This window comes from Poecilia latipinna, unplaced genomic scaffold, assembly GCF_001443285.1.
Source record: "Poecilia latipinna isolate Pla-1442-1.1 unplaced genomic scaffold, P_latipinna-1.0 Scaffold700, whole genome shotgun sequence".
NCBI classification, from domain to species: Eukaryota; Metazoa; Chordata; class Actinopteri; order Cyprinodontiformes; family Poeciliidae; genus Poecilia; species Poecilia latipinna.
The window spans coordinates 163,295-176,812 of NW_015113316.1; the positions used below are offsets into that span (position 1 = coordinate 163,295).

At 36.0% G+C, this 13,518-nt stretch overlaps 2 protein-coding genes across 2 annotated transcripts in view; both read left to right on the top strand.

The window, feature by feature from the left end:
* nectin1a (nectin cell adhesion molecule 1a) overlaps window positions 1-11,671 on the top strand; it is a 23,830-nt gene extending 12,159 nt beyond the window's left edge. The window contains exons 2-10 of the mRNA XM_015045004.1: window positions 5,182-5,294; window positions 5,749-6,007; window positions 6,220-6,337; window positions 6,618-6,799; window positions 7,456-7,573; window positions 9,250-9,401; window positions 9,698-9,830; window positions 9,940-10,000; window positions 10,748-11,671. Of these exons, the coding sequence (XP_014900490.1) occupies window positions 5,182-5,294; window positions 5,749-6,007; window positions 6,220-6,337; window positions 6,618-6,799; window positions 7,456-7,573; window positions 9,250-9,401; window positions 9,698-9,830; window positions 9,940-10,000; window positions 10,748-11,065 (1,454 nt within the window). The 3' untranslated portion in view covers window positions 11,066-11,671. The remainder of the gene's footprint in view (window positions 1-5,181; window positions 5,295-5,748; window positions 6,008-6,219; window positions 6,338-6,617; window positions 6,800-7,455; window positions 7,574-9,249; window positions 9,402-9,697; window positions 9,831-9,939; window positions 10,001-10,747) is intronic.
* A 1,272-nt stretch (window positions 11,672-12,943) lies between these two features.
* Window positions 12,944-13,518, top strand: part of LOC106955056 (carcinoembryonic antigen-related cell adhesion molecule 5-like) — an 11,230-nt gene continuing 10,655 nt past the window's right edge. The window contains exon 1 of the mRNA XM_015045010.1: window positions 12,944-13,259. Within this exon, the coding sequence (XP_014900496.1) occupies window positions 13,190-13,259 (70 nt within the window). The 5' untranslated portion in view covers window positions 12,944-13,189. The remainder of the gene's footprint in view (window positions 13,260-13,518) is intronic.

The following is a 13,518-nucleotide window of genomic DNA, read 5'->3' on the forward strand; positions in this document are numbered from 1 at the left end:
TATTTTTTTGAGCAGTATATAAAGTTCTTTAGACAAAGATGCCTGCACACAATACATAATTCAATTGGTTGTTAGAATGGATTTTATCTTGTCAAATCTCAATTTACAATAACCCAGCAAAACAAACCTCAGAAATTACTGTCACATCTTGTTTTATAGAAGCTGGACTATATATCAGGCGAGAGATTTTTTTTACTTTCCAGTAAAGTGACCTTTTTGTTGTATTTTTAACAACTTTCAGCCACAACACCTGCACTTGCCTCAGTGTTTCATTCATACACTCAATGGTAAAATTAGCTTTTCAAATAACAGCAAAGAAAGATGCAGGATATCCGTGCAGGATGTTAACAAAAAGCCCCGCCGTCATGCTGTGTTGCTCTGACTGTTCCTAAATGTTGCCCGTTCAGGCGGGAAACACTATTGCTATTGTTGTGCTTCGTTCCCAAGCCCTTTTCTTGCCAGCATGCTCCTGTTTATGCGTTATTGACATGATGAGGTTATTTCCCACAATAGAACAATAGAAGAATGCGAGCTGACACAATCGAAACGAGGAAGCTGGGAGCGATGTGGAGAAACGAGGCTTTCTGTATCTATCAGAAAGGTAGTCTTTCTTTGTGTTGGCCTCAGTTTAAGCTCCTAATCAGCTCAATTGCAGAGGTCATCAGGGCGGACTCTCCATCCGGATGTCTGGATGGAGAGTCATGAAAGTTATGAAAAGCAAAGACTATTTTGACATATTTTCTTTTCCTCCAGAAAATTAAATATATATATATTGCTATATTTATATTATCTTCACAGTTATACATTGATTGTTTTTTGACAAATTTTACTTAGTAAGTAATGTTGGGATTTTAGAGACTTCTAGTTTGTTCTATAGTGGAGCGCTAATTTGTTCATCAGTGCCAAACACGACGTAGCGACCTGCAGTCTCCAGATCCACTCTAAGTTTCTAAAGTGAGTTGAGAGACGTCAGTAGAAATTTTGGTACTTTTTTAACAAAAAAATAAATAAATAAAATAATTCACTTCAGATTGATAAGTAGATTATTTATCTAATGGCGAAATATTTGAGTCTGATTTACCAATTATAATGGAATTTAAAATGGTGTGAATTCACACTGCACTACACTGACTGCAGTTTTCTGATCAATCACCAATCTTTAAAAAAAAAAACAGATTCAAATCAGCCGATCATGTTTTATAACTGACAGTCCAATCTTATTTTACTTTAAAAATATTTAGTTTTCTTACCTTCCTTGTGAAAATACTGAATGACAATTTGAATATTATTTATATTTCATGCATACAATTTGTTTTTCTGTCTCTAAAATGTAAGAAAAGTTGGGGAAAATTAATTAATCAAACTTACTTTTTCTTGCTGTGTTTGAGAATGATCCTTAAGGCTAACAATAATTTTGCCTGTTTATATCCAGCTTCCAAACACTTTACACATACTTCGTATTTTAACTCCTCTTCTAGCCATTAACAAAATGATATCGTGCATTTACATTTTATTCAGTAAAGCTAGCGTACTTGTGAAAAGTTAAGCTATAAACCATTAATATGTAATATATATCGATGCTGTAACCAAGTGTTTTCTCGCAGTAAATAGGTGCTACACTGCATCCGTACTGCCTTTCATATTTTTTCCAGTCATGCTCACATAGATTTAATGCATTTCCAGAGAAGATTTTATTTACTGGCAACATTTATTTGAAGTGGATTAGGCTGTGATGGATTTTTGTCATGTTTGTTTGGTCTAAATATATAATCTTTTCAGACTGGGAAGGATGAGAAGGATGAAAATGACACTTGATGCAAACACCAGGAAATCTGTTCATTGAATTTTTTGGGTAAGATAACTCATGATATTTCCTGCAGTCTCCAAAATATTCAAGCACCTCGTAGCACCTTTTTGTTAAAATGAAACTATTAATAAAGGTAAATGAAATAAAGATAAAGATTTACAGCCTTGTGCAAGCACTGTTAAACTTGTTTGTCTTTTCTTGTCATCTAAAACAAGAAAAAACATTATTCAAAAAAGATCAGAGTTCACAAAGCTCTAGATTTTACTTTCAGTTTGGACTCTGAGCTTTTAAGATTGTATTATCTCTGTATCTGTATCACGTACAGAAGATAAACATTTGAACATATGAGAAACAAACAAGATCATTGATACAACCTAAATAATTCACACATAAACATAAATTATAGCAAATTATTTCACAGATGATAATATGGGTAAAAAAAATTGAACAAGACAAGAAATTCTGATAAAACGTGAAGGAAAAGAAGTATTCAAATCCAGAAAATATTCAGAAAGGATTCTGAGGATTATTAAATCAATATCAGCTGATTTAATAACTTATGGGCTGGAAAACTATCAAAGGGTTGCAGAGGGTGTCACACCTGGAAAAAACAAAGTGACTCCCATAAAAAAAAGGCTCAGGGTCAAATTGTACTAATAGCAATGGTTTCATCTGCATTTCTAAACTCCCTCTGCTGCTCTCTCTCTCTCTTTCTCTCTCTTTTTTCCCTATTAAGTTCATGGACTGATTTGATTTCTTTATAAATGTGTGGATCACTTGGTTTTTTGCTGAGATCTGGTGTGCATTTTTAATCCAATAGAAGAAAAACATGATGAGTCCAACACTTATTTTACCCACTTAACATATATTATAAACCACATACCGTGTCATTTCTGAATAGGAAATGTATCGGACTATCTAAATAACAAAAAGTTGTGGTAGAGTCAGTTCATGGTTTTTAGTGATTTCAGGCTAGATTGCAAAATGAAATTGATTGTTTAAACACTTTAATTGCTATTTTTCTCCTATTCGTTTAGCTAAACGTAAACACTGGTGGAGTGATGGCAGTAGTTTCCAATTAAGAAGTAGCTAACATAACCTGCAGAAAAGCTAGAAACCGTCGTTAGTTACTCTGAGCTTTAGGCCGAGTCACGAGGTTCAGTTTCTGGACATCCATATGTCAGATGTAGAGCAGCAGATGGACTGAATTTATGCATTTTAATTTTCTAAATCCCACTGCTCCCAGTGTTATTATGTCTCCTCCCAATGCTGCAGACATTTCAATCACTATTGAAATACATTACATTTCAGTGCATTTCACTAAATACATTGAGCTTTGATTCCATAAATTAGAATATACTCGAACAGTTCAATTATATCCCATTAATTCATTCACTAAGTGAAATAAATTACACATATTAAGTACAGACAGACTGAATCTTTCAAACTTTCATTTCTGTTATGATGATTTTCACCTTACAGCTAATAAAATATATTAAAATTATCATCTTGCATCAGAACAATTAAGAAAAATCTTTTTAATAAATGCTCAGCTCAATTAAAACTATGTTTAATACTTGCTTTCTATCTAAGATCGATCTAAGAAATGAGCCTTACATACATTAATTTATTCAATATGACGTGTGTATTTCCTCTCACTTGTGATTAATCATGGCAGGCTAATCTACTGACGCTCAGAATTATGACGTGTTTGTATCCCAGTTAAAGATGTGCATCAGTACTGAAATCTGTCAAAAGTAGAGAAATTAAATTAACTTAGAAAAGCTTTTATCTTCCAATGTGAGCTGAATTTCAACTCGTCAGCTCAACAACAAACAAACAAAAATATGTCATTGTTTTGTGACATATTGGGGCGACTGTGGCTCTGTGGGTAGAGTAGTCATCTTGTAATCAGAAGGTTGCCAGTTCAATTTCAGCTTCCTCCTGCCACATGTCAATGTGCCCCTGGGCAAGGCACTCAACCCCAAATTGCCTACCAAGCTGCATGTCAGTGAATAAATGTGTGTTTGTGAGTGCAATTGGGTGAATGTGACTCTAGTGTAAAGTGCTATGAGTGGTCAAAAATGATTGGATAAAGTGCTATATAAGTTCAGTCCATTTACCATTGTTAGAGATCTTAGTCACATTACTTGAGCTTTATTTAATAAAGCAAAGCTTAAGCGGAGCTCTAACAGATACAGATATGTGAAAAATAAGTAGTAAAATAGAATATTATCCTTTATGTGTTCAAAACAAAGAGCAATTTATATCCTCCATAAATTCATACTTTTATTACAAAATATCACAGAATTTGTTTGCTGTTGTATTAATGTGACATTTATTCCCATGGTGGTTGCATGTACACTTTTGACTGGCACTATGAATACAGATGGAAATATGAAATTCAACTTCATTTTATATGGGTCAAATAAATGCACTTTTTATTTGTGCTTGTCAAAAGATTTTCTCAAAACTATCAAAATAAAAAAACAAAAACAAACCTAAAATAAAAAGTCATGATTTGTTACATTAAGAACTAATGGGACATTTATTTGAACACACTGTAACAAGAGTTGAAATGTTTAATTTGTATCTTTATCTGTCTTATTGTGTTTCTCCAAGCTTATACAAATAATTCCCATTTGTATGTTTGTTGATTAAACTATCTAAAAGATACACCCACAATGCAATAGTAATAGTAGGGAAATGCGGAGCTTGCTGTTTAGACGTGCGCAGGAAGAGCCCATTAAATGATGGTGTGGATTACATGGATTAAAATAGCTATTTACATCGCAGGTCTTGGCAGACGAGACACTTTTTGAGGTTAGTTACCTCGCAGGGTGAGAAGAGATCTTTGGGAAACGCTGAAAAAAAAAAAGTGGGTTTTATTCAGTAAAAAGTTGTAATTATGGCCATGAAACGTTTGTGAGTAATGTGAACATTAAGGCCTGAGAATTAGAGCAGGAATTGTTTCACTGGGTTTTGTTCAGCGCTGTTCACTTTGCTGTTTAACCCACATCATAATTGGGACAAATTCCATCCACCATCACAAAAACTGAACAGCGAGCTGTTTCTACTGATTCTGACAGGCACAAGTAAACAAACGTGATGCTTGTACTGTCTCAGTACAGTGGGCGAGGCTCTGCTGTGGATTTGTTAAAGGAGATCAGTAAGTCAGTAGAAGGAGTAACTAAACAAATCCTGCTTATTTATACCTCCAGCTAATCCACAGCCTTTGGGCGCAGTTTACCTGCACCACTGCCAACATGCATCACCTTTTACAGCTCAGCTCACATGTTAAGCATGCTGTGAATTTTATAGTAATTTATTAGCTAAATCTTCATTTTGTGTTTTGTTTGTTCGCTTGCTTGCAGAGGTAAACGGTCAGAGAGTGGAAATGGATGATGGGAAGTCTGGATATGTCGGCTCGAAGGTGGACCTTCGCTGCCGGTTCATCAACAGTAACCCACCTGTTAAAATCTCCCAGGTATACGTCAACAATGCTGGATTAATGGAGTCACAAATGAAATGCCTCAAAAACAGTGTCACGGATTTTCTCTTAAAGTAACATTTTAAATTAATGAGAACATTTAAATAATGTGTTCAGATAATGGATGGAGAACATTTAAAGTACCAGCAGGTAGTGAATTAAATAATGGGTCATCAACACAGATTATGGTGGCTTACGCTGCTCTGCACCAATGAAATAACATTTTAGTTTTGCTTTCTTTCTAAGGGTCTGTCCAGTTAATACACTCAGCTAAACACACAAACACTGAATGAGAAGCAAACATTTAAATTATTATTCCCTTCAGGTAACAGACATTAAAACCATGAGTCCTTTTCAGAGAAAACCAATAATTTATTATTTACTTTTGTCAAAGAGTTTTTTTGAATTTCTGTTTGACTCTAGTAATTTTTTTTTGTCTCAATTTCTCAAGGTAACGTGGCAGAAACTGGCGAACGGCTCCAAGCAGAATGTGGCGATAGCAAATCCATCGCTGGGTGTGTCTGTGGCCCCTCCTTACAGGGACCGCGTTACCTTCAAGAACGCGGCAGTCAGACGGCGAACTCCGACGTTGGAGGACACGACCATCGTCTTTTCTTCGCTCCGCCTTTCTGATGAGGCTACTTACATCTGTGAATACACGACGTTCCCTGCAGGGAACCGAGAGAACACCGTAAACCTCACCGTCTACGGTGAGAGCACGACTGAGTGGCCTTTCAGAGTGTAAAACGCTATTATTTTGAAGGATAAAACTTTGTATTTGGATATTTTTGGTGGATTCTCTAAGCATAAATAGTTATTATTGTATATAATCCTTGTATACTCAACAACTTTTTACTTAAAAGTCGTTGACTGACAGACATGTGTGCACCATTACTGAATATTAACATTTATATTTCTTCAGTTCGCCCAACAACCCAGATGAGTTTGTCCACGCCCACACTCGTGGCTCGTTCATCAAATCTAAAAACTCCAGTGGCCACCTGCATCTCCGCCAATGGAAAGCCACCTGGAACAATTAGGTTTGTCTGTATTTATGTTCAAATTAACCTTTCCTTTTGTAGAAATGCACAGTGTTTCACCAAAGTGTACATACTCCTAGAACCTTTTCACATTTTCTAAGAAACAAACAAACTATGAACTCCATTTTTTGTCATTGTGATAGACCAACACAAATTATTGTTTCGAGGTAGTGTCTTAAATATGAAGTGGAAGGGAAATGATACGTGGTTTTCTAAGCAGCTTTACTGCTATTTAAAGGGCAAGTCTTTAGAGGTTTGTCTGTCTTGTGTGCGGGAACAGGTGGGAGACAAGGGTGCCTGGAGAAGTGACCACCCGAGAGTACATCAACTCAGACGGGACGTTCACCGTTCAGAGCGACTACATTTTAGTCCCCAGCAGGGAAACCCACCGGGAGACACTGACCTGCGTCACCACTTACAATGAGGAGGTCTACACAGACAGTGTCACTCTTGATATCCAGTGTAAGTCATTCGTGACAAGCACAAAATATAACAGATGTTCTGTTCTGCTCCAGTGTAATTCTCTAAATCTTCACCAAATTGAATCCCAACTAACACTGAATGACTCAAAAAGACCAGACAAAGAATCACTGATTGACGTAATCTTAACAAATTCTTCCTATGTGTATTCTCCTGGCACTTTTTAAAATTATAATAGTGATCATTTTGCGTTTTTAAGGGCCATTCTATCAAGTTACTTTATTTATAAGCGTACCACAGTAAAGAATCTGTGGCACGCTTGGTCTAAGCTGTAAGACCAAGACCTGGCCTTACAGTTAAGGCCCAAAAAAAACCAACCAAAAAAACCAAACAAAAAAACCCAGAAAATCTGAATTATAATGAGACTTTCTTTTCAACAATTTAGAAATAAGGCAACTGAGGCATTATGTCAAGGAGCGACACAGGTGCAATTCAAATTCCCATTTATTAATGACCCACTATTAGCTATCAAATCAGATAATATTGTGGTTACTGACAAACTTCACATGGCAGATCTTAATAAGTATTTCAAAAAGTCAGGGCATTTTGACGTATTTGCAAGCATTGAAACTAATGCAAACTAAGGTTGCATTACGATAAAAATAAAAAAACTGATATTGCTTCTTCTTCTTCTCTAGATGAGCCCAATGTGATGATTGATGGTTTTGATGGGAACTGGTATCTGAACAGAGAGAACGTCCAGTTGAGCTGCCAAGCCGACGCCAATCCGGTCGTCTCTTTGTACCAGTGGAGGCTGTAAGTGTTCACTTACACAGATTTAGTTTTTCTTTGAGCAATCAAACTTGTTTCTTTACCAGATTAATGCCAGAATAGATTTACCTGACATCACAGGTATAGTGATGCGATGGAAGAAAACAATGTGGAGTATGAGATTAACTTTTCAGAATACTCATGGGTTATTATGGGGAAGCCTATCTATTTTCTCAGCTTCAGTAAAATCAAAATAACCTCAACTAATCTATCTCACAACTTAATTCAGTTATCATGTTGTTGATTAGTTGGACAGATGGAGGAATCTCCTTATTTAAAAATAACAGAATATCCAAAATTATGGCTTTGAGCATTCCTGCATGTTTTTGCCTTTAAATAAAATTTCCAATAGCATTACCCTGGTTATAGTTTTCTTGACTAAGTCATGTTGAAGACTTCCACTGGAAAATGTAAACACCAAGTGTTGAGAAATGAGATATTTGCTACCTGTTGCTCGTTGTTACCTCGTCTCCCCTGGTCCGTTAATGTTGTGTGTAAAAGTGAAACCGCAAAGACAGCAGTCACTGTTCAACTTCACAATCATCCAGAATGTTATTCAAAACAATCAAGTGCATGAAATCACATCAACAGCTCGACATAATCATCAGAAACCAAAGCCACAAAGAAGAAATTAATTACCTTAGAAAAATACAAAAATACGAAGACGTGCCTTCGGAGACCACTGTGTGTTAAGACGGTTCCACCCCAGTGATCTGATTAGCTGTTTTAGCTCAATTACTTTTATATCCAGGCCTGTTTCTACTTTCTGGTGTGCTCTAATGTAACGTTTAGAGGTGGTCTCCAACAGCTCGTAATGTTGCTGTTTGCACGCCAGAGACCATGCAGGTGTTTACCAAGGCCAAGGGATGAATTCATCGCTGCCTAAGCCATCCTCCCTCCGCATTTTCCCAAGGCAGGAACAATAGATGTGTTCATTTTCATACAGAAACATTTTACTCAAGAAAGTGGGACCAAAGTTTACCAGCTATCTGTTTCTCATTTCAAACTGCCTCAAACTGGTTCCAGAACCGCACAGAGCTCTCCTGACCTCTCCTCTGACCCAGGGCATCAAACAGCAGATTTTGATTATAAAAATTGGCACACGCTTCATATAATATCTTCAAACTCCTATAAAACAGACACGAGCAGCTTCAATACCAAAACATATGTTACACTCAATATTTTCTAATTAGCTTCCTAGTTCTTTGGTCATAATGAACTAAAACATTTTCAGATGAATATATGACTTATACACTCTTAAGAATGAGATCTAATATAAAAAAAATACTGATTAGACTAATTATAATGAAATTGGGATCAAGAAAAAATGTTCTACTGATTAAGTTATATAGTGATTAAACTATGAGTATAAATCTAACCTAAACTGGGGCCTACTTAATACAATCAGGATCTGTCTAATATTTCAACATGCTCTAAACTTAAAGCTAGCATTAAAACTAGCATAATTAAACTAATATTTCCAACACAAGATAAATAGAAATTTGAATTTGCAGGAGGCTCTGGGTCAGATCATTTCCTTATTTATTTAAACTAACACTTTTAAATACTACTCTAAATTGCAACTAAAGGCAACATCAGCTGACTAAAGACCAGCTTTTATGCTCACCTTGCATTTTTTGATATGTTTTTTGCGACTGCAGGGTTAACAACTCCATTCCGAGCAATGTCGAAATCCGAGACAACGTCCTCCTGTTTAAAGGCCCCATCACATACGAGGTCCAAGGGACATACGTGTGTGACGCGACCAACAGCATCGGGACCAGCTCTGCCTTTGTCGAGGTCAGCGTTTTGGGTAAGGTAGCTAGAGTACGTCTCTTATTCAGTTGATTTGTTACTTTTAGGCCCTTTAAAAACTATGATATATTTAAATGTACAAATTAACTGGCAAAAAAGAAAAAAAAAAAGTTCTTGAAGAAGTTTCAGAGGCACACTGTTTTGGGTTTGCATGAGGCCGGGTGTAAAGATGTTACACTGACTTAGTGGAAATGCGTATTTTAATATTAAGTATAAGCATTTTTATTTACATTTTTGAATTTTCAATTGGACTTTTATTTTCTAACTTTACTTTTCTACCTGCTGTTCTTGCAGAAAAGCCTCTGCCCCAGATTGCAACAGGAGACGTCATCAGTGTGATCGCCTTATTACTGGCTGCTGGCGTCCTGATGGGCATTACTATCACAGTCCTGGTGCTCAAAATAAGAACTAGAAAAGACAGCTCCTCGTATGTAAACGTAATCTCAGATTATTACATTTTAGTTGTTTTTCTCAAGGCGATTAATCCCATTCATTTTTACATGTTTTACTTTCTCTCCCAAATGCGTTTTGATCAGAGGTGACTCACCATCCAGAAAACTGTCTCAACCCATCAGAAAAAGACCGGATGATATTCAGGTAACACGTATGTTGTGCTTGAAATTTTCACATTTCAGGGTTTTGAATCAGTCTATGCTATATATTATAACAACACTGTAATGATACCTTTTTATGTTGCTCTATGAGGAGAAAAAGGTTAAAGAACACTAAACTCAAATGTTACTAAAAGTTCAGTTACGGAAAGCCATTTTGGACATTAATCAAAGCTCTTTCCAGCTGCACGTATTAAACACCTCTTACTAAACTCTAACTATTGTCATGAAGTTGCCTTAAACAAGCACTAGGTAAAAGGTCATACCCTGTTCTAATGCTGCTGAACACTGAATTTTACATCTTTAATCCTAATATACACACACTATACAAAACAGTGGCGCCTCACAAGCAACACACATTGTTTACAGATGTGACAGGACATTATGTTCCATAAAATTCACATTTTTCATTCTGTTGAGAGAAGAAAGAAATAAGTAAATAGCTTTACCAGCTAGTATTTTTTATTTTATTTTAATGTTTATTTCAATGCTTTAGTTCACTGTGGAGTTGGCCTGTGACAAAATTTCTTGTTTCTTTCCATTAAAGTTTCTGAAGTAGTTTATAAAGTTCTGCAAAAGGATTTTGGAGTCGTGTTTGATATGTCTGGGTTAATTTTTACCTCACATGGGTTAAACTCAAGAATAGCTCTGTTTCCTACAACACCACTATCAATCAAAAGAAAAACAGCACAGATAATGGGTTTTTGACTTTTAACATTTTGCTTCTCTGCAGCATGCTGGACGCTTTTATGAGGAACTTCCAAACACAGCTGACTACGTGAGCTACAGACTCGCCTGTAACAAGGAGGATTATCCAGAACCCTACTCCCCACCGATCAACCCTCCTCTTTCATTTCTACCCCAGCAGCCCTACCACCCTTCACAAACGATGCCTGTTTTGGGCACCAGCAGTGCCAGCACCCCGTCAAAAAACACTTTTGCTCCACCGACGCACACCACAGCCGTCTTTAAATACCCCTCTGTGCCGGGTTTGTCATCTCCTCCGCCTGGAGTGGGGCCATATACTTTCCCCAAAGAGCAGTACGTCTGAAGCGGCATCTTTAGGAAAGGTTTGGTGAACCTTATTTGAAGCTAGATGGACTATCAGGCAGCAGATCTGCACTGTGGACATCTGAGGACATTGAACTTGTTGCTGGACTTCACTCTTGCTATGTCTTTCTTTGTCTTAATTTAATGTTCAAAGGGAATCTTGTGCTCCGTATTCAACGTTTAGGCTAGAGAACGCCTGTTTGAAAGAACAATGTTAAAAAAAAAATAATCAAGATGAAAGGATTACCTTGATGTTGTTTACTCTCCTTGCTTTATCCGCATCAATATGGTTTTTATAAAAAAGAAAGAAAAAGAAAAACATTTATCATCAATTTACATCAATTCCTGTGTTTTCTGGTGACGCACTGTTTTCCTGTTGTACTTAGTTACAATCCTTTTATGTAAGGTTTTGGCATTGTCTCATGGTCTACCGTACTTCTGTGCTTGTATTTTGTATCTTTTACGGTTTGTTCTTTGTAATGAAGAGAAAAAAAATCTTTATATTCCAAGGGAGTTTATGAAAGTGATGGTCTATTGTTAATACCTGGTGTTGTTGGATGAATGTTGAAAATTTTAGCAAATAAATAAAAATGATCACATGAACAATTTATGGCTTTGGTTTTAGGTGAAACAATCAACTCAATGCAATCATCAAACATGCTGTCAACATGCTGTTCAAGCTTGAACAACGTTATTTAATTGTTGACAGAAACTGAGTTGAGGGCCTTGAGGTCTAATAAGATTACAGGCTGGAGCGTTTCTGCGCAAAGAGAATACGGGTTCCTTTTCTGTCTGAGTGGGAAACTAGAGAGCTTAGATAAATCTCTGCTTATTTTGTAACTCAGATTATTAATATTTGTGTTCAACTTTTTAAACTACCAGGCAGTTTTGCTGCATTTATCGTTAACTTTTTTCCTTAGAATATTGATGGTCAGTTTTTCTTTTGAACGGTTGAAGGTTTAAAGACCTTGGAAGACTTTCAGAGGGTTTGTGTAAAAATGTCTCCTTTATTGCTAATGCGTAGTTTAACATTGTCACCCAAAGGTTAACCATGCTTTGCAATAATTCCTGAATACCTTGTCACCCTGCATCTGTTGTTAAGGTTTCCTTCTTGTTGGAGCAACATCTGATTTATATGATGTTGTTGGAATCGCTGGTAGAATATCTGACAGGTAACAGAGATGGTAAAAGACTGTTGCATCAAGAACACATCAGAGATGTGGGGAGTTTAATGCTGCCATTACTGTAGCATGTCTAGAAAGGTTTGTATTTGTGGTGAACGCTTCACTTACTGATGACGGATTCAACAATGAATTGCTAAACTCCAGTTTAAAAAAAATTCTGACATGATTTTATAAAATAAATAAGATGTAAGTTTAAGACTGAAGACTAACTCACAAAAAAGACTATTTATTGAGCTAGATTTTTTTTAGGACTGTCAGAGAAAAGGGGGTTGAAATGCACGTCAAATAAATAGTAACTATTACTAAAATAGTTTGTTTTGTTGAGATTGACTATAATTTATCGTGATCTATTGTATTGTGTATTGGAAACATCTTTGTAATTTAAACTAAATTTAAGTTTGACCACAAAACTAGGTATGCATCCTTAAAGAATGTGCCTTTTCAGATGTTTAATTCATGTTTGTATGTGTTTATGATATAGATTTTAATCCAGTTGGATTCCTAATTATTCAGGTAAAACTTTGAATGTTTGCCCCAAACCACCCTGCTTGTGTTAGGTAATGTGCAGGTATGTGCATTTATGCATGAGTATGTGTGTGTGGAAGTCTGAGCCGCTCACCCATGCAAATGTCTTGCATAATAGATGAGCTTGCAATCCCCGTGTTATTCTAACCCTGAAGGAAAAGAAAGGAGGAAAGACGGGCAGAGTAAAGGAAAACCAAGACTTGACGAGGCAAAATCAAGTTTTTAAATTTAGTCTTTGTGCCTTCAGCAATCATGAAAAATAATTTGGACTGGAGAGACAAAGAAACACAATTCTAGTGCAGAAAGGATGTACTAGAAAGTGGATTTTCTTTTTGGTGTCCGTAAGCTTCAACCTTCAATGTCTTCCCCATTTTTTGGATTAAACTTCTTGCTGGACTAAGAATCATCATGATACAATGGTGGCCCGAGTGCTAGAGGTGGAATTTATATTTCTTTCAACAAGTTTATTAGTTTTAGCAACATGCGGTAAGGGTTTTATTTATCTATATATCTGTCTCTGTCATGTAATTTCACAACTGCAAAAGATCAATTCTGTTTAAGTTTGTATGTTATTCTTTTTTAGTTGACTCATGACTAAAAAATAATACCATGGTACACATTGGTAGTGTAGGGAACAAAACTAATGCTAAATGTCTGTAGCATATACAGAGACTCAAACCTATAAGCTTTTATATATATATATATATATATATATATATATATATATATATATATATATATATAA